This window comes from Psittacula echo, assembly GCF_963264785.1.
Source record: "Psittacula echo genome assembly, chromosome: 4".
Lineage (NCBI taxonomy): Eukaryota > Metazoa > Chordata > Aves > Psittaciformes > Psittacidae > Psittacula > Psittacula echo.
In genome coordinates, this window is record NC_137738.1 from 12,116,817 (window position 1) to 12,135,892 (window position 19,076).

The 19,076-nt window shown below is 40.6% G+C and overlaps 1 protein-coding gene across 2 annotated transcripts in view; it reads right to left on the minus strand.

Annotated features, from left to right (window-relative positions):
• Positions 1–16,113, minus strand: part of CNIH3 (cornichon family AMPA receptor auxiliary protein 3) — a gene marked incomplete at both ends in the record, with an annotated part of 42,573 nt that extends 26,460 nt beyond the window's left edge. For both annotated transcript variants that reach the window (XM_080615624.1, XM_080615623.1), the window contains one exon: positions 16,033–16,113. In XM_080615624.1, the coding sequence (XP_080471750.1) occupies positions 16,033–16,113 (81 nt within the window). The remainder of the gene's footprint in view (positions 1–16,032) is intronic.
• Positions 16,114–19,076: the final 2,963 nt, after the last annotated feature.

Sequence of the window (19,076 nt, forward strand, 5' to 3'; positions counted from 1 at the left end):
AGCTACCTGTTTCCTATACATCAGCTGCTCAGAGTTGCTGAATGCCCTGAAATGCCATCCAGGTATGCTCAAGGTCTGTTTCACCTCTGAAACTGCCACACTTGTCAGTATCTTGACAGAGCAATTCATTTGGACGCAAACAATATAACAGATCCCAGTCAAAGCACTTCACCATACAAATTATTTATCCACCTAATAAAACTAAAGGTTTATAAAAAACACTGTTTGCATTCCCTGGTGATTCACCTTCATAATTGAACGTATTTTACAAATCATTTGATATATTTTAGTTACCTAATTTGATCCAGGATGGCAATTAAGACTACAAAACATACATGGGCATGGACATCAGTGACCTCATCTCTCCAAAGGACACGCAATAAAGAGACTGTTTCAAAGAAAAATGACAAGCCTCTAGTCATAAAGCTAAACAGACAGCATTTGGAAACATGTGCCAGGGACTGATCTTAAGCAGAGGAGAAACTTATTTCTATTAGTAAATATTAACATTGTACACAGCTTCATTGAAAGAGAGTAAGAATCATTTGCTATTTAAAATCAAAGAACCATAAAGTAGTTAGGGTTGGAAAGGACCTTAAGATCATCTAGTTCCAACTCCTCTGCCACTGGCAGGGACACCTCACACTAAACTATGTTACCAAGGCTCTGTCCAACCCGGCCTTGAACACTGCCAGGGATGGAACATTCACAACTTCCCTATGCAACCCATTCCATTGCCTCACAGTAAAGAACTTCTTCCTTGTATCCAATCTAAACTTCCCCTGTTTAAGTTTTAACCCATTACCCCTTGTCCTGTCACTACAGTCCCTGATGAACAGTCCATCCCCAGCATCCTTGTAGGCCCCCTTCAGATACTGGAAGGCTGCTATGAGGTCTCCACGCAGCCTTCTCTTCTCCAGGCCGAACAGCCTCAACTTTCTCAACCTGTCTTCATGTAGGAGGTGCTCCAGCCCCCTGATTATCCTCGTGGCCCTCCTCTGTACTTGTTCCAACAGTTCCATGTTCTTTTTATGTTGAGGACACCAGAACTGCGCACAATACTCCAAGTGAGGTCTCACGAGAGCAGAGTAGAGGGGCAGGACCACCTCCTTCGACCTGCTGGTCACCCTCCTTTTGATGCAGCCCAGGTTACAGTTGGATTTCTGAGCTGCGAGAGCATTTATCTAGGAACTTCAAGGAATAAAATCACCAGGTTCTCTATTTGCAAAGCTAAATCAGAAGAAAAAAGCATCAGGTTGAACAATACGATTACTGCAGAACGTGCCCAAGGATTGACAAGGCCATGGATGTTGAACTACCTTCTGACTTACAGAGCTTTCCCTGTGATTCCACATTGCACAACACTGCAGGAAGTTTGTTCTGCCACTGTGCTAGCCATACTTTTGTCTGTTTACAGAAGTGCACTTGTGGGTGTTATCCACCTAATGAAACTAAAGGTTTATAAAAACACTGTTTGTATTTCCTGATGATTCACACCATCTGCAAATCTCAAAACTCCAAGTGTAAGTCAGCTAGAAGCTTGCCCCAGTTTCAGCACATACCAAACAGATGAGATTGTGATAACAACGTATGTTTCAGTACAGCTATAATTGCAATTATATTTATAAAATTAATTTGCATTACCTGCACTCTGTGCTCACCTTTCCAGACAATAACAGCTTTGAATAATGAAGTGTTCACAAGATTGAACCTGAATTTTGGGTTTTTTCCTATGCTTATGCATCTATCCAGCTGAAAATTTCACCTATTAATGGTGGATATGAATTATGGTCTCTCATTTTTAGGGGAGACACTTTATGTTTTTGAAATCACTGAGTTCTCACAGAAATATATTTTAATTAACAATATGATGTTTTAGGGTGGTAGCAGAGTGGGTGTGAATTCAGTGACAGCAAAGAAGTTGGATATCTCTGCTTATTGGCATCTCAGAAAAGACAAGATAAAACAGAACTTGTTGACAACCACACAAACCACATTACAGAACAGTAACATTTAACATATGTTTCCTTGCTACCACACTGTCAATGCACCACAATCCCATTTTGAAGAAACTGTCTTTAATGGTTCATTTAAACAATTTCCCTACCCCTCCACACTCACTGGCAACTTTCCCAGCACCCATACCAGCAGTTCATACACTGGCTGCAAGTCAGCATGTGGACAGAAGTTGGACAAGGTTAGGAACACTCTGTGCTCCTAAACTTCATGCCTGTCCAGCAACAGCTACGTATTTACTATGTTTGGAAAAGTGCTGAACATGTATGATGGTTGAACCACGTTGAAGCAAGGTGGGCAAATGCTGAATTTGTTGAGAGAAGCAGCAACTAATAAAAGGTGAGATAGAAGGTCAGTCAGGTAAGAATGACAAAGAATCTGAAATGGAAGATAAATCACTGCCTTGACACGACGGAGTAAGGGGAGTCCACAGAGAGATGCAGAGAACAGTGACATTGACAAAGTGACAGACTGAGAACAATTTTTGCTACCTAATTCTTATCTTGATGTGATATGTGTGTGCACAAGAAATTTAGCTATGTGGTTGGTGAACATTGGTTCATGATGGTGGTTCCTCTTCCCTCTTTCTCTTCTGGTTGAACTGATGAGGTTCATGGCACCAAGCATGAAAGACTATTTTAAATTGTATGAACAGATGGGCAACCTGCCTCAGAAGCCAGAGAATTTTATCCCTTTTGTTGTATTTTATACCTTGTTTATATCCTTTTGTTAAACATGTCCTATTTAAAAACGTAAAAAGGCTTAAAACTTGGTTTTCATCATACCTGCCATGTAATTCAATAGTTTCCCAAGCCCATGTGTCTGAAATGCTGGTTTTGATGAGAACTTTAACACTACAGCCAAATAAAGTACAGAGAGGAAAGTGACATGAAAGGTATTCCTTTCTTCCCTATCTCTTCCCAGTGTATTTACTTTTCTGACTCTTACACTTTTTAATTCTCCACAAAACAGTAACAATGAACAATGCCCTGCAGTTATAAATCTCCCTTCAAGGCAATGAAGGTCTTAACAAATGCAAGGAAAAGATAACTTTCACTTTTTATATAAGGGGAAAAAATGAAGCTCAGAGAAATTATTTACAGAATTGGTGGCAAAAGAACCAAAGCTTCCAGATTACTGCACCATATCAAATATTAGGGGAAACAAAAGGATACTGTCAATAGACTTCTAACATATGAGAAGTGAAACTGTGCATTTGTCTGATTATTGTACTGTTTGTTGTTCATCTCCAGAGCAGAGCATTGCTCTAAGCAGTGCCTTTTTGGATTAAGACTGCAAATAGTTTTAAATCATTCAAGGGTAGAAAATTGTTCTGTTTGTCAGATTTCACACTAAGAATTGTATGGCATTTCCCTGCTCTACTTCACTGGAATTCCATATGCTGCCACCACTGAACAACTCTCCACACAGAAATGCAAACACATTGCTAAAGGAAACAAAGCTCTTATGGTTCCATCCAAGGTGGTACAAACATATACCTGAGCACCTATTTTCATCTTTTTATTAAGGTTCATTTTTCTGTAAGAGGGTGTTACATTTAGGCCAACATGATTTAAACTTGTTAGGCTCTAACTGGAAGCTTAGGCTAACTTCACAGCCATGAAAATTTTACTGCGATGTTTAAGGCCAGGTTGGATGGGGCTTGGAGCAACCTGGGCTAGTGGAAGACGTCCCTGCCCATGGCAGGGTGTTGGAACTGGGTGAGCTTTAAGGTCCCTTCCAACCCAAACCATTCTATGATTCTATGAAGCATTTAAGTCAGATCCTAAGCCTTTTCCAACAGAAACTCCAATATCCAAACTTAAAAACACATAATCTCCATTCTGCAAACAAGATTAGAAAAGCTTTCCTATCTACCTATGGAAATGTAGAGATATACCACTGTTAGTAAATATTGATGAAAATCCAAATCTGAGCCTTTAGGAAAACTCTCTTGCTTAGAGCGCACACACACACACAAACATATACAATGCACTGGTATAGTTACACCATTATATTCCCCTGCATAAATAAAAAATACACAAATAAGGAAAAAGAAAATGAAACAAAACAAATACCACCTATACAGATGGACAAAAGCAGTATTATTCTTTCAGCTATGCCAAATTAGATGTCCAACCCTGAAGAGAGGTGCAGGAGAAACCACTAAGAATTACTTGGTAGTCACTTGAAACAGTCCATCTACTAGTATAAGAACTAAAAACTCCATCCACATTGTGAAGCAGACAGAAATTTATCTTCAGGAATACAACCATACTGTAGTGAGCTTTGAGTGCTTCGAATGGACAGTTATACCTCTGTGAGTTACTGGTTATTATTGCAACCTTACAGACAACAATTTGAAAAAGCAACCTGGTTTCTGAATGGTAAAGAATTCATTTACTAGTTTTGACAAATCCACTAAGAAAACCTCAGCAGCTGCAGAATTCTGTTGTGAACACAATGTTCCCAGAAGGATGATCTGACAAGCATCTATTGACAGATTTCTACAACTGCTATGAAACGGGCTTTTTGAAATCATTTCATCCAACTACAAGGACAAACAGTTTTACCATCTAACAATAAGATTCTGGACACATATTTCACTTGCTCACCACAGTCACTGAACTATGTTCCCCAGTTATCCTGAAATTGAGAGACATCAACCCACTCCTTCAGAAGAGAGACAAATATCTCATCTATTTCCCAAGTACAGAGTTCAGAGATTATGTGTGCTTGTACCACAATTTCATACCCACTCACTGCCTTCCAGTCTAGACCAGCTGAAATCCAGCCAGGCAAAAACCAGCTGCACGCATATAAACTGCGGTTTATTCAGAGAAGAAAGACAAGCAAGCAAGCTGCGCAGGAGGGATGATGCTAATATAGCTGTACAGAGCCTGTTTCTAAATAGGCTAATAGTTTTGCCCCCTGCAGATAGAACACATTTCAAAACAGACCTCAAGCGGAGGAGGAATTTTTAAGGTAAGTCCAGACTGCCACGCTTCCCTCCCACCCCACAGGATCTCATCATTTTGTTGTCACAATTCTTTTTCCTTTTTTAAACCTTACATTACTGCATTCGGTACAGGGGAACTATTGAGAAAGTAGCAGTATTGTATGAATCAAACATACCCCTCAACTGGTTTTTAAGTGATACAAACTGTTACCAATATTAAGAAAAAGAACACATTTTCAATTAGCAACAGAACTGGTGAGTATTCCACATTGTTCTGAACAGAAAAAAGCTTGCATGTACATGGAGATGCATTATTTAAGTTTAATTACATTCAGCGTGATAGAAATAATTCTTCTGCCTCAGTTACTTAAAAAAATCATGCCTTCTGTCTCTCACAAGAGAATCTGAACCGTCAGAATACTAATATCAAAACGTCAAAATACTAATTCTTTTGAAACATGGATAACAGCATCAGTTCCACTGCTGGTATCATGCTACTGTGCATAAATACACATTTCACTGAAGGGATTACAGAGGTAACAGGACAACTCTTATTTTTTCTAAGAATTTTATTCAAGGTGAGAGCATTTCACTTAGCAGGATGCCTGTGTCTGGAGACAATATAGGTCAGTAGTGAAGCTATGTCAGGGTCTAAATCAGAGACAGCAGATATAAAATTGGCACTCCCAAGTGGTTTTATGAGTGCTCATCTTCTACCATAAAATCTTACAAGGATTTGACAATGTTTTCCATCAGCCCAAAGGCCCCAAAAATCTATGCACCTTTGTCTGCTATGAGAAATACAGGTTGAATCTCTGCAGCAATAGGGAACTGCGTATAAATCTCCCACACTCCTTGTATTTTTGACATGAGCATTCCGCCAGTATTCTGCCCTGCATATGGTCTCCTCCTCCTACACGCAATGGAGTGTTTGAGGTGGATTCTTTCTAAAACAAAGCAGGTTTTTCCATTTAGATAACAAGAACAAAAACTCTTACACATTTCAGTACCTAACTGCTTCCGATTTCTTCAGTTCAACACCAAAACCGAAAGATCACAGAGCACCAGTGACAACAAATTGACATGTCCTATCATGAATGCTGGAACTTGTTAGTTAGGTACTAGTTGATCTGATAATCATGAGTATCTTGAAAAGCAGACAATCTATAACAGCATGGATTCCCAGTCATAGCCACACATTCAGCAAGCTAAGAAAGGACATCCTACCAGAGATCTTCTCTTCTGGAAAGCATACGAAGACCATATCTGCAGATAAACTGAACAAACAGATGTATAAAGTTAAGCCAAAGCCCTGCATGTGCTAGTCTTGACCTCTGATTCAGCCAGCGGCCAATGCAGATGAACTGGTTTGCAGATCCATTCAAGCAACCAGGGTAAGAAGAAAACAGCATTATTCTCTATCCATGCTCAGGAGAGGCTGGGGAAATCTGCTTTCAGCACAAGGCACAGCACTGTTGCTTCTCTTTATACTAAACTCCATATCAACTGAGAAAACACAACAAGAAAAGAAATAACTCAGATGTATTTCTCACTACCTCTGTACCACAGATTCGTTACTACAGATTTGTACATCTTTTACTTGTACAGGCCAAGTTCTTCACTACACAGTTTTTTTCACACCCAACTGGGGACAGGCTAGAACTGAGTTGGTGGAAGACCTAATTCAAAATGCTGGCCAGAAGGCAGGAGAAAGGGTGGTAGTTGGTCACATTGGACCAATAACACATTAATTCTGGCTGGAGACAGTATTACTGGCTACCTATAGATGTGAAAGGGAGTACCATTGTGTCCTTGTTTTTCCTCAAAATTACAAATAATTTCTCTTTTACCCTACTTTACATGCAATGTGCTCCCCTGCTACATTTCTACTTGTCTTGTTCTTCTCATCAAACCTACAGTATGAGGCATATACAAGGAGAAAGGCACAGCCACATTAAAGCTGCAAAGCCCCCTCTTCATAAATAATTCTCAAAACAAACTGAAGCACTTTTTGTTAGTTGCCAGCACAAAGATGATAATCCCAAAGCCAGGAATAAACAAGATGTTTTTGCAGAATAAATTCAGGAAAAGGGTAATAAACAGATAGGAAAATGTACCAGAACAGATAAAACCAAAAAAATATTCATTTCAAAGAAGGAGGTAAGAGAACAAGATTTTATTTTCAGTATCAGTAAGCCAAAATTCATGGATGAGAGACTGGCCTGTTGGCTAGTGCTGTCTCCAAGCAACTTCCCAACCCTATCACCACACCACAATTTATCCTATTCCTCAGCTTTCAAAGATTCCTACAAGTTGTCACAAGTTATTGTTTTGACATTTTCCATTTCTGGTACGCTGATACATGCTTGGGAGAAGTATTACCTTCCATTCCCTCTCATGCTCCTTACACAGGGTTCTCTTCCATTTCCCCACATTGCTGCAGCTACTTCTTTTCCCCTCTCTAGCATTCTTCATTCCTATCAGCAGTGATTTATGCATGTTTACCAGAATCCAGGAAACACATAAGGGTATCTGGGTTCTGTTGCTAAAAAAGACTCTGTTCAAGCATGTCACATATTACACCATACCCACACAGAAGACTCATTACACAGGCTGTCCAAAAATGTCTGCCACCTGAATTCAACCAGACCTTCTGGATTCAGGAGCCTTCTCTTTTCAAACTGTCTCCCAAACAAGAACTCTGTGTTCTCTGTCTTCTCTCTTGTTAGTGCCTTGCTCACAAATGCATTGTCTTCCTCTCATTTGCTCTTTCCTTCACATCTTTCTTCCTGAACCCCTGCCTCCCACAGTCCCGTTTCCCCTCTTCTCACAGCATTTTATTCCTCATTACCCACTCAGCAGTGGGCTCCTACCAATGCCATCTATGGAAAGGAGCCCACTGTGGGGATGGAGGCAGGAATGCTGCCAGATGTGTGCTTCCTGCCTCCCAGGGGCACAGCAGGAGCCCAGCTGGATCAGCAAGAGACAGGAGAAGGGAGGAGGGGCTCTTCTAATGCAGGTGGCATCAGGCAAGGATGCCCAGACTCAAGACCTTCCCAAGTTTTTTTTCTTTCCCAAAAACAGGCCAGGCAGAACTTGCAGGAAATAATTCCAAGGCCAAGCCTCACACACACATACACAAAATGATCATCAGCTACAGAGCTGTGTTTGCAGAGATATGGCAAGGTAAAGCAACAGAATGGCAATGCAGCTGTGGTTGCAGGAATAGGGAAAGAGATACAGCAGCCAGTCTAAATGGTCAAATGTTAAAAGTAAAATAACAACAGCCAAAAAAGCATCCTCAACTGTTCACTATGTTCTTATAAAACCCCTTAGTTTAATTACAGGAGCGTGATCAAGGTTAAGGATACATTTCAGCTCCCAACAGCCCTGCCACTTATATGATCAGCAAGTCAATTTTCTAAAGAATCTGCTAATAGTGTTTACATAATACTGAGGGAAGAACAACTTTGAAGCAGATGCAATCAAACTGATCTCAGTGGAGCCTTCATTATGTTTGCTTGTAAATGCCCATTCTGGGAACCTACAAGGTAGTTCATACTTAGATAAGGGTGGTGAGGCACTGGCACAGGTTGCACAGAGAAGCTGTGGCTACCCCATCGCCGGCAGCGTTCAAGGCCAAGTTGGACGGGGCTTGGAGCAACCTGCTCTAGTGGAAGGCATTCCTGCCCATGGCAGGGGGGTGGAACTACGTGAGCTTTAAGGTCCCTTCCAACCCAAATCATTCTATCACACTATGATGATACAATTTAGCCAGAACTCAGAATGCAATAAAATTATAATGCAGCAGAAGATTGACTAAATGATCAAATACTTGAAGCAGTGACTCACAGCATGAAGATGTCTGGCATTTAAATGCATTCAAAAATCAAATGACATTCTATTAAAAAAGTGGTGCTTGTATCAACAATGCCTGGCACTTGCCTGGTATCTCAGAGAATTGCAAAGATGAGGACTTACTAATTCTCACCATTTTACTGTAGATCTCCTTCGTTTTTTAAACTTCAGTTCCTCCAGTGATGTGCTTGGCTTAGGCTTCCATCTGTATTTAAAAAAACAACCAAAATCTATCTCTGACAGCTAAGTTATTACATGACCCACAGAAGCATAAAAATACAAAAGGACCCAAAATCAACCCAAAGGTTTTTCATGACCTACTGCATTGATGAGGAGCTGCAAGTAGCGTACTATCAGACGACTCTGTGATGGCACTATTTCTTCATCTCCCTTATGTTCTGCTTCTTGCTCACATTATCAAAACTGAAGCTGCAAGTTCAGCACTCCTGCAGCATCTTGCTGAGAAAACCCACTTCTATTGTAACTTTCGTGATTTTTTCCACTGCCTTCTAATGTAACTTTTCACAATGACATTCCTAAAATAAATCCTTGCTTTTTATAGTAATACTTCTTCAGTGGAAGTGGAGAAAAATATAAAGACTCTTGTCCTGCCCCACAAAATGTTCCTCTGAATTTTCCTAGGCTCATAATGAAACACTAAAGCAAGAGTATACTCAGGATGATCTGCATGATCTTGCCTTCAGTTTTCTGGGTTGGGTTAGATAGAAGTCAGCACAAAGCATTTCTCAGGGGCACGCACCGAATAAGGCAAGAGACAAAAGTCAGAAGTTGCACCCACAGAAAATTCCAGCTGTGTGTAAGAACACAATGTTCATAGTAAGAGGAGTAAAGTACTGGAACAGGTTCCCGGAGAGGCTGTGAACTCTCCATTCATAGAAAGTTCATCAGCCCTGAGCAGCCTGGCCTCATTTTGAAATTAGGGCTGCCCTGAAGAATAGACCTGACCTAATCATGTCTTAGGTCCCTTCTAATTGAAGTTATTCTATGAACCTTTTATTGTTTAAGAGGAAGCAGTTATTTCTTAAGTTGTAACTATACCAAGGAACATAGGAACCATTCTGTCAAGGTAATTGCATCTTCTCTGCACAGCATCAGAAACATGATTTTTTTTCTTTTTAATGGAAATTTCCTGTGAAACACAGGAAGTTACCTAGTAAATCAAGCACTATTTGACATTCTTCTGCCTTTATCTCACAAACTCACTCTGCCCTGTGGCTTTAAGTGACTATCTCTTTGGAGGATGGAAATAATAATTCTTACCTGTTTCATATGGAAGAGATTTTCTATACAAATTGGAAGTGTTTTCTAAACCACCAACCTCCAGAAGAGGAAATCTCTCAGTATCTGCACCTTCTGAGGCAAGTAAGACCCAGTTTCATTGCCTGATAGTCACCTTCAGCTGCCAGGCACAACACTGGTTTATAAATGAACCGCATGTCAGAGGCACTAAGGAAAAGGAATAAGTCACAGAGAGGTCTAATATCTATAAGCAGATTCTTATTCTCTGTTGAGCTTCTTCCTCTTTCCGAAACATTATTTTGATAAAAGGACACATGTTGGGGTGAGGGGAATCGACAAAGTCACAGGTCTGAGGGTTCAATTCAATATTTTCGGTGTGACTTAATATAGTATTTGGTGGTTGAATAAACAAGTGTATGTAATGAGCCATAACCTTATGCCTCAGACTCAATCTAAGATTTGTAGTCACAATTTAATAAAATATGACAGATATTGCCTTGCTATTCACGAGCACAGCAGCTTTAAAAAAAAAAAAGAAAAAAGAAAAAATATTTTTAAAAGCACTAGAAACACTTTACCAATTTGGATATAAAATCCCTCTAAGTAAGTAGATTTTCCAACTAATCTTAAGACCAAAAAAATCTTGCATATGTGACAAGCAAATAATGTTTAAATAGTTCTCTGCACACTTCTGTGGGAAGCATGAGACTCCACAGCTAATTTATTTTACACAGATAATGGAGTCACTATGACTTGTGAAGCATCTGGAATTATAGCCAGTGGCAACCACTCACAATTTAAAATCATTCTGGAAATAAATCTCATCATGACAGTTCAAGCATACACAGAGATCCAATTTAGTCTTTTCACAGCATTTAAGTCTGTGCTACAGCCCAAAGCCTTCTGTGATTTTTTTAATTATTATTTAAGCGTGACAACGTAACTAAACTGAATTATACTTATTTTCCAATATATAAAATATAGTTGGCTCCACAGCCAGTGCTGCCTGGCCTAATATCTGTCTGTCAGCATTAATGTGACAAACTTCTGAAAAAAAAGTTGTAAGGGAACTGTCAAGCTGTATTATAGCCAGCCCAATCTGGTTGTGCTCTGTCTTTAAAAAGAGTGAAAATATCATACTCATTCCTCAAACTGTCATGACTATGAACCCCTCAAAGACAAAGTGCTTAGCTGCTTAGAGAAGAAAAAATGCCTTTAAAAAAATGTGTCTAACATAGAGCAACTGCATTTGTGTTCCCGTTCATCAAACTTTAATCTGATGTTATTTTTAATCACATAATTATCCAATATTCTTAGAGAACTGAATTAAGGACAGCACTGAATTTCACTATCTGAGAGAAAATTCAACCTTGACCACAGGTCTGTAAGGAAATTACTTTCTTTTCAAGACAAGCTTCAGAAGAGCTTAGTTGAGATGCCTGGCAGCCTTTACTGAAGAGAAGCACAGGTTCAAGTGAGTTCATGGATTTTTTTATTGGTTTCAGGTGAGACAGATAGCTATCCTCCAAACCAGCTACAGAAACAATATGCACTGATACACAGAGAACATTCATAGACTAGCACCTAGTCTGTCCCCAAAGTGCTTTGCTTAACTGAATTTCCTATCAAACCAAGCTTCAAATGATTCTCTTGTATACTTTTTATGTACCTTTAAAATTCAGGTTGTACAATCTATCAAAAATTAGGCTAGGAATTTTATGACAAAGCCTAAGTGAGTCAGACACTGAATACTGACTAAATTCCACATATATACCTAATGAAGAGCATATATACCTCTAAGAAGAGCTTTTGATTTTTTTACCTAAGCTACTGCAATTCGAGTAGTAATAAAACAGTCCACATCACAGAACAGTATAGTGACAAGTACCAGAAGTGGCAACATCTTCTATGCACATAGCATCTTCTGTCAGAAAGCAAAAGCATTTTAGCGATAGATGGTAAATAAAATGACATGCAGTATCTGAAATTTAGTTCTATTACCCATGCTCTTAGTAAATGAGAAAATAAGGCAGATAACTCAAACTGTGTGCTAAACATAACACACTAAGCCAACAGCAGAAACAGCACTGAATATAGATTCCAAGGGCTCCTTTCCCTGGTGTTTGTAAAAAAAAGGATGCTTTAATTTAAAATTAAAAGTCAATCTTAGCCTGTATTACTCTGCTCAGTCACTGCCTCCTACTGTTCTTAAGTACACCTGTGAACTTGTAACTGTTAAGTCAAGCCAAAGTCATATTAAGATAGTTTATCAGGATTAATGCTATCCTCACACTTCAAAAGGAAAATAAGGGAAAAGGAAAGCATAAAACAAGAAAATAAAAAAAAAAAGTTCTGTTCCTTTATTCATCTTCTGTTTGGCTCAACTGTCACCAATTTCAGTGCACACCACTCTAGAAATGAATGTGGTTATGCCAAATCTTGATGGGAATTCAAACAGACTTGACATAGGCCAGTTAAATTTTAACAAGAAGGTAATTCTTAGTTCAAGATAGTTTATGAACAGAGTAAAACTCATGAGTAAAAAGCTTGTTCTTTTCTATAAGAGCTGAAGACAACAAAACAAAGTCTCTGTGATTGTTAGTAAGACCATATACTTTGCCATTGAGTTTACAACATATATTCCTAGAATCAGCTAGCCTGTAGAACAGCTTTAAAATCATCAAGTTCAACCATTACCCCAGCACTGCCAAGGCCACCACTAACCCATGTCACTGAGGGCCTCGTCTACATGGTGTTTGAACACTTCAAGGGACAGTGACTCCTCCACTGCCCTGAGCAGCCTGTTCCAATGCCTGACCACCCTTTGGGGAAGAAAGTGTTTCTAATCTCCAGTCTAAACCTCCCCTGGCACAGCTTGAGGCCGTTTCCTCTTGTCCTATCACCTGGGAGAAGAGATCAACCACACCTCACTACAACCTCCTTTCAGGTAGCTGTAGAGAGCCATAAGGTCCCCGCTGATCCTTCCCTTCTCCAGAACAAACCCCCCAAGGCCCTCAGCTTTTCCTCATTGCACTTGTGCTTTAGGCCCTTCACCAGCTCCGTTGCTGAACTTTGGACATGCTCCAACATCTCACATCTTGTGCACAGCTTAAACAAGTGTTTCTAATAGTATCTAATTTGGGTTTGGGTTTTTTTTTTATCATGACAACCACCACTGACAACCTGTATAAGATCACTCAGAGACAGGGAAAAAAAAATCATTACATGTTCCAAATGTCTGAAGGAGTTCCTGTACTTTAGCTACAATTCCTTTAAAGTGTTCTGACCAGCTTCATTCTGTCCGCCCCTAAAGAGCACAGCAATGTATAAAGAGCCTTTAATTTCTCAGAGGAAAGGCATCAGAAAAGCACAGTTTTCAACAACAAAAATCCTCATTTTAACTTTTGTTTTGGTTTCAGTTTTTACTGAACCTATTACATCAGTATTAACGAAAATTATAATTCATCTGACCTCCCAGCAGGAAAAGAGATTTTTCATTTGATCCCCTGGTAAATCAGTCCAAATAACTGCCCAAACCTCAGCCAGCTTCAGGCTAGAACAATATGAAGTCCAAATGCTACAGTCTTTTCTTGTCCTTTAAAATAAGTTATAAAATTCAGTCTTAGAACTTCACAAATATTTCAAGGTTATTGGACACTCTGATGGATCAACAACTTACTCTTAGTATACAAATGTGCTGTGCTTCTTTTTAATAAAATACTTTAAATGCATTTTACAGGAAAATATAATTATCAAAATCCTCCACTGGCTTTATAAGAACCTATTTAAAATATATCTACTGTCCCTCACAAGTATATTACAGTGAAAAAAAACCAGGTCACAGTGACGGAGTAGGAATTTTGTTTCTTGGGAAGATTTTCACAACAAGATGCTCAAGGTAAAAGAAACTCCTATGACTCAACACATAAGCTACATGTTAGACTGCATTTTAGAAGAAACAAGGAACCACATGATAACAGCTCTTCTAGAAAAATCTTTATGTTTTGTGTATGTGGGTAACTGTATGCTTGAAAGTTTATTCTGGCAGGATATTAAATCTGTCATTTCATGACATTCACAAACCATGTATTAAATAAAATTATCTATTTATAAGAAAAGATACTGAAAGACATCAAAAAGTACTGATTCTCGCTCTAGTACAATAGAACAGCATTTGTAGCCATTTTCAACCTCAATCGCTCAACAGTTTTTCAACGGATGTAACAAACATGCACCATAAACATCAGCCTATCGACAAAAGGTTTCCCTTCTTACTTGCGCCTACAGAGCTCTACAACTAATGGATCACTCTCCGTGAGTTTAGAGACTCAAAGTTGGAAATGTTTCACCAAAAGTAAATTTGCAGTAACTAAACTGATTTACATTGCCAGATTTGCTACGAGTACTGTATGTCTTCAGACAACAACTTCAGTGTGGGAAAAAGACAGCATGACAACAGACTTCAAATACATTAAAAAAAATACAGCATTAAAACTGTGTTACTAATGAAGAAAATAAGCAACCTGGTCTAGTGGAAGGTGTCTCTGCCCATGGCAGAGGGGTTGGAACCAGATGACTTTTAGGGTCCCTTCCAACTCACAGTGTCTGCTGATTCTGTGATTACTTTTTAACAAGAGATTCAGAGTAGAACCCTTTAAAGAAGCTGTAGAATTCTTGCTTTTGAGCACCTAAAGGTTTGAGGAGGAAGCAGTAAGAAAACATGAGTAACCATTTAACTTTTGCTACTTTTTCAGAGAACAGAAGCGCAGTAGGTGACTGCTAAGAGACCTTACAGTACTTGAAATCCCAACAGTACTTGGCCTTACCATCACGCTTTTGCAGTTTCATTCATAAGAAAAAACTTGTGACTGCACTATTAAGAGTTCAAAATAATTTGACTTCAAAGAATTCTCACAACAGAGTGATATGTTTCACACTTAAGATGCTTAAATACAAACACGCTAGCAGCTTTGCTTTCGTTTCAATAAACTCTGTATCTCCTGTGCTTGTTAGACAAAGGAAGGGCTTTTCAATCTTACTGCGTCAGATATCTGTAGAGACATTCCTGAGACTTGCTCTATTTTCAACTTACCCTGTTCCATCCTGACTGTTTTTGGCATTAAATTATTTGTATAGCACACACATAGTGCAAATACGTGACCACTTAAAAGAATTTAAGTCCAGCATAAGAATAATCTCACTTCTGTGGAAATAAACACCTTGCAAGTTCCATGCTCATGCCTACCAAGGCCATCCCGTGTCCAACAAGGACTAAGCACCACCACTTCCTAGTGCAGCCAATGAAGGTGGGCTCCAATATCAATTTATGCATTAGAAGAAAGAGTAAGTTTCACATTCAGATCCTACTTTTAAAAGAACTTATTAACGCAGTAATTACCGCAGGAAAAACCACCTCACCGCTTCATCAGGTGCGGGGCGGCTTCTGCCTCACCATGCTCGACTCTCAGGCAAGAAAAGCAGGTGTTCTTACCTGCAGCATCTCCCGGTTTAGCACCGAAAGAGCCCCGAGCACGTCTCACAACCGCAGGGCGCTCCGCTCACGGCTCAGGCAGCACTCGGGCTGTAAGCGCTTCCAGCAGCGCGGCCGGCTGGGCTCGCACAAGCGATCACCACCGGTGTTCAGGGTGGTCGACTTGTAACAGATAAGGCCCCGCACGCCGGGGTTTCACGGCGTGCTCGGTCTGTGCTGGCATCGCCGAGGCGGGCCGGGTGAAGGGAGGGAAGCGCCCGCTCCCGCCGCGGGACGCCGGCCGCACACACCGGCCATGGGAGCTTCACCTCAGCAACGCTGGAGCACGGCTGCTCGCCTCAGCCCCTCTCCCTCACAGCACGACACCCTCCCACCGGGCTGCAGCCAGTTTTAATGGTCCCCGCGCGGCGGAGGGGCCAGGGGGCACAAGGAGTGCTGAGGTACTCACATGCCAGATGGCGAAGAAGATGAGCGCTGCGCAGAGGACCAGCGACAACATGTAGCAGAAGGCGGCGAAGGTGAAGGCCATGGTGGGGAAAGCCCTCCGTGTCCCCCGCCGCCCAGGGAGTCCCGGTGAACGACCGGGAGAACAGTGACCCCCGAAATCCCGGCGGAGAGAGCGGCGAAGCGAGCGGGCGCCCTCGCGGAGGAGGGGACTGCCTCACACACTCGGACCGGGCTGGGAGCGCCGCGCCCCCTCACAACCGCTCACCTCGCTCCGCCGAGCACAACCCGGCCCCCGCCGCACCGACAGCCCCTGTGGTGCCCAGCCCCGCCGATCTGCTCTCCCCGCTGAGGCGCGGCGGTGGGCGGACCCCGCCACCAGGGAGACCCCGAAGGGCGGATCCACTCAGCGGGGCGGGGGGGGTTCGGAATCCTGTCACTACAGCGGGAGGGGAAGCAGCGTGGGGTGGTGTGGGTTTAGGCCAAATCCCAAGAAGATAATTTCATGCTTAAATGTTTGGGTTTTTTAATTATTCTTTTTAGGATCAGACAAATGTTCTCCTTGCAAGAGAGATACTGAGTTGCTGGAGCAGGCAACAAAGGGCAACGCAGCTGGTGCAGCGTCTGGAGCACAAGTGTGATGAGGAACTGCTGAGGGACTTGGGGGGGTTTAGTGTGGAGAAGACTCAGGACCTTATCTCTTCCTACGACTACCTGAAAGGAGGTTGTAGTGAGGTGGGGGTCAGTCTCTTCTCCCGACTAACAAGGGATGGGACAAGAGGAAATGGTCTCAAACTGCACGAGAGGAGGTGTAGACTGGGGATTAGGAAAAATGTCCTCCCCAAAGGGTGCTCAGGCATTGGAACAGGCTGCCCAGGGCAGTGCTGGAGTCACCATCCCAGGAAGAGTTCACAAACCGTGTAGACAAGACCCTTGGTGATATGGTTTAGTAGTGGCCTTGGCAGTGCTGGGGGAGCAGTTGGACTTGATGATCTTAAAGGTGTTCTACAGCCTAGCTGATTCTATGTTTTAAACTCAAGGGCAGAGTATATGGGTTTCTTACTAACAGACTTCGTTTACGCTGTTCTTGGCTCTTTTCTTCTCTATCAGCTTTTATTAATCAGTTTTACTCCATTCCTAAACTATCTTGAACTAAGATTTAGCTTCCTGTTACCATTTAACTGAGCTATGTCAAGTCTGTTTGAACTCCCATCAAGATCTGACATACCCAGCTCCACTGAGTTGTATCTGGAATGATGCTGACTGACACTGACATTGAGAGCTGACCAGACAAATAAGTTGTGGTTTATTTGTCCTCATTTAAAATGTGACACACCTGTGTGCAATCCCACCGCCTTGTTATTGTCTTCAAATACACTGGTTTGGGGCAGTCTGAGCCCTTCCCTTTTGTAATATTTTAAAATGAAATTACCTGCTTTAAGGTTTGTTAGTTTGAGGAAAGATTTAAGAGAAGAGTTTTTCAAAGTGTTCCTTTTATAATACCTCAGTAAACCACTTAATAAACACCAAGAACATCCCTGTTATAAAACAGAATTTCTTTGATGGGCCATCTCTTTTTGAACTCATACCAGCATACCTGAATATGTGCAACTATATATAGCCATTAATACTTAAGAATTGCTAGAAAGTCCCATTTTAATATATTCTGAACACCATGGATGAGAGCTATCCATTTGAAATTTCCTCACAAAACTTGAAAAGAATTTCAGTTCACAACATTTTTTCTAGCTTTTATGCACAGAAGGGGGTTCAGTAACAAAACTATGTAGAAATTTTCCAGGGTTCACCGGTGAAAAGTCAAACTTCATGGTACAAGAGATCATAATTCCATCAAAGCCAAGTTCAGTGCAAGCTTTCTATTTAGATGTTTGCAATCTATTTGTGTTTAAAATGATGGTATCTTATTTTGAACATAATATGCACTTTTATCCTCAGGAAAGAGTGCTGACTGAATCAAGAGTTAAGGCCAGTCATTAACAAACAGGAAGAAACTGATGGATGTAACCTTTTATAATTGAGCTGCTCCAGACTATACATGTGATTTGATGCTTTAATTAAGGACTAACACAGCAAATAGCAACGAGCTTTCCCATCATACAGGGATGCAGTAAAGGCATTGTAATTCTCTGACCTTTTAATTCTTTTGTATCTGAAATCCTGCAGAGCCTATGCTTGTGAAAGTAAATGGTTTATTCATAACCACACATTTTGAAAAGAGCTGCAAATTAGGTACTGAAGTCTTTGGAATTCTTTTTTTATGATTCTATTTTTTGCCATGGTTACTTTAATATCTGGATATACCTGTGTTAAGATTGAAATACTGATACTTGCAAGAAAACCAAAATAAAACATTTCTTTCTGGAGCACTTGTATGTATACACACACATATACATGCATATCTATAAAAGTAGAGATATACTATAGGTATTATAAAAGACAAAGTGAAACCAACCATTAAACTCAGTTTAGGACTACACTCCAAGGCAACTATTCTCCTGGTTTTTATAGTCTCTTGTCTTAATTTACACTCCAGCTATGTATTTGGAGATCTTCAATGAACACACAGGCAAAATACTTGTTTCTCATTTTGCAAGGAGACAGTTCCACAGCCAAACACTTTCAAGATCACACAGTCTTTCCCAATACTGATTTTGAAACATGTACTGTCCATTAGCCATATTTCTAGCCATTATACATTGCTAGTGGCTGACTAATTACAACAGTTTCTGACATACAGTGACAGGAAAATCTATCAAAATGCATTTAGGACACTTTTGTCCCACTGACTTCTTACGTTATACTATGAGGATATCTTAAGTATCTTCAGATATTTAAGTGATGGAAAGATTTACCCTTCACTCAATACATCTCTGAAATTTGTCTCAGTACTGACTAAAAACTCTTATCTCCATGTTGATACAAATTCACTACAGCTCTCTATGGCATGAGGACCTCATAGCAGGGAGCTGCTCCTTTGTCATTTCTGACCAAAACTACTACAAATCATGGCATCTGAGGCAAAAAGTG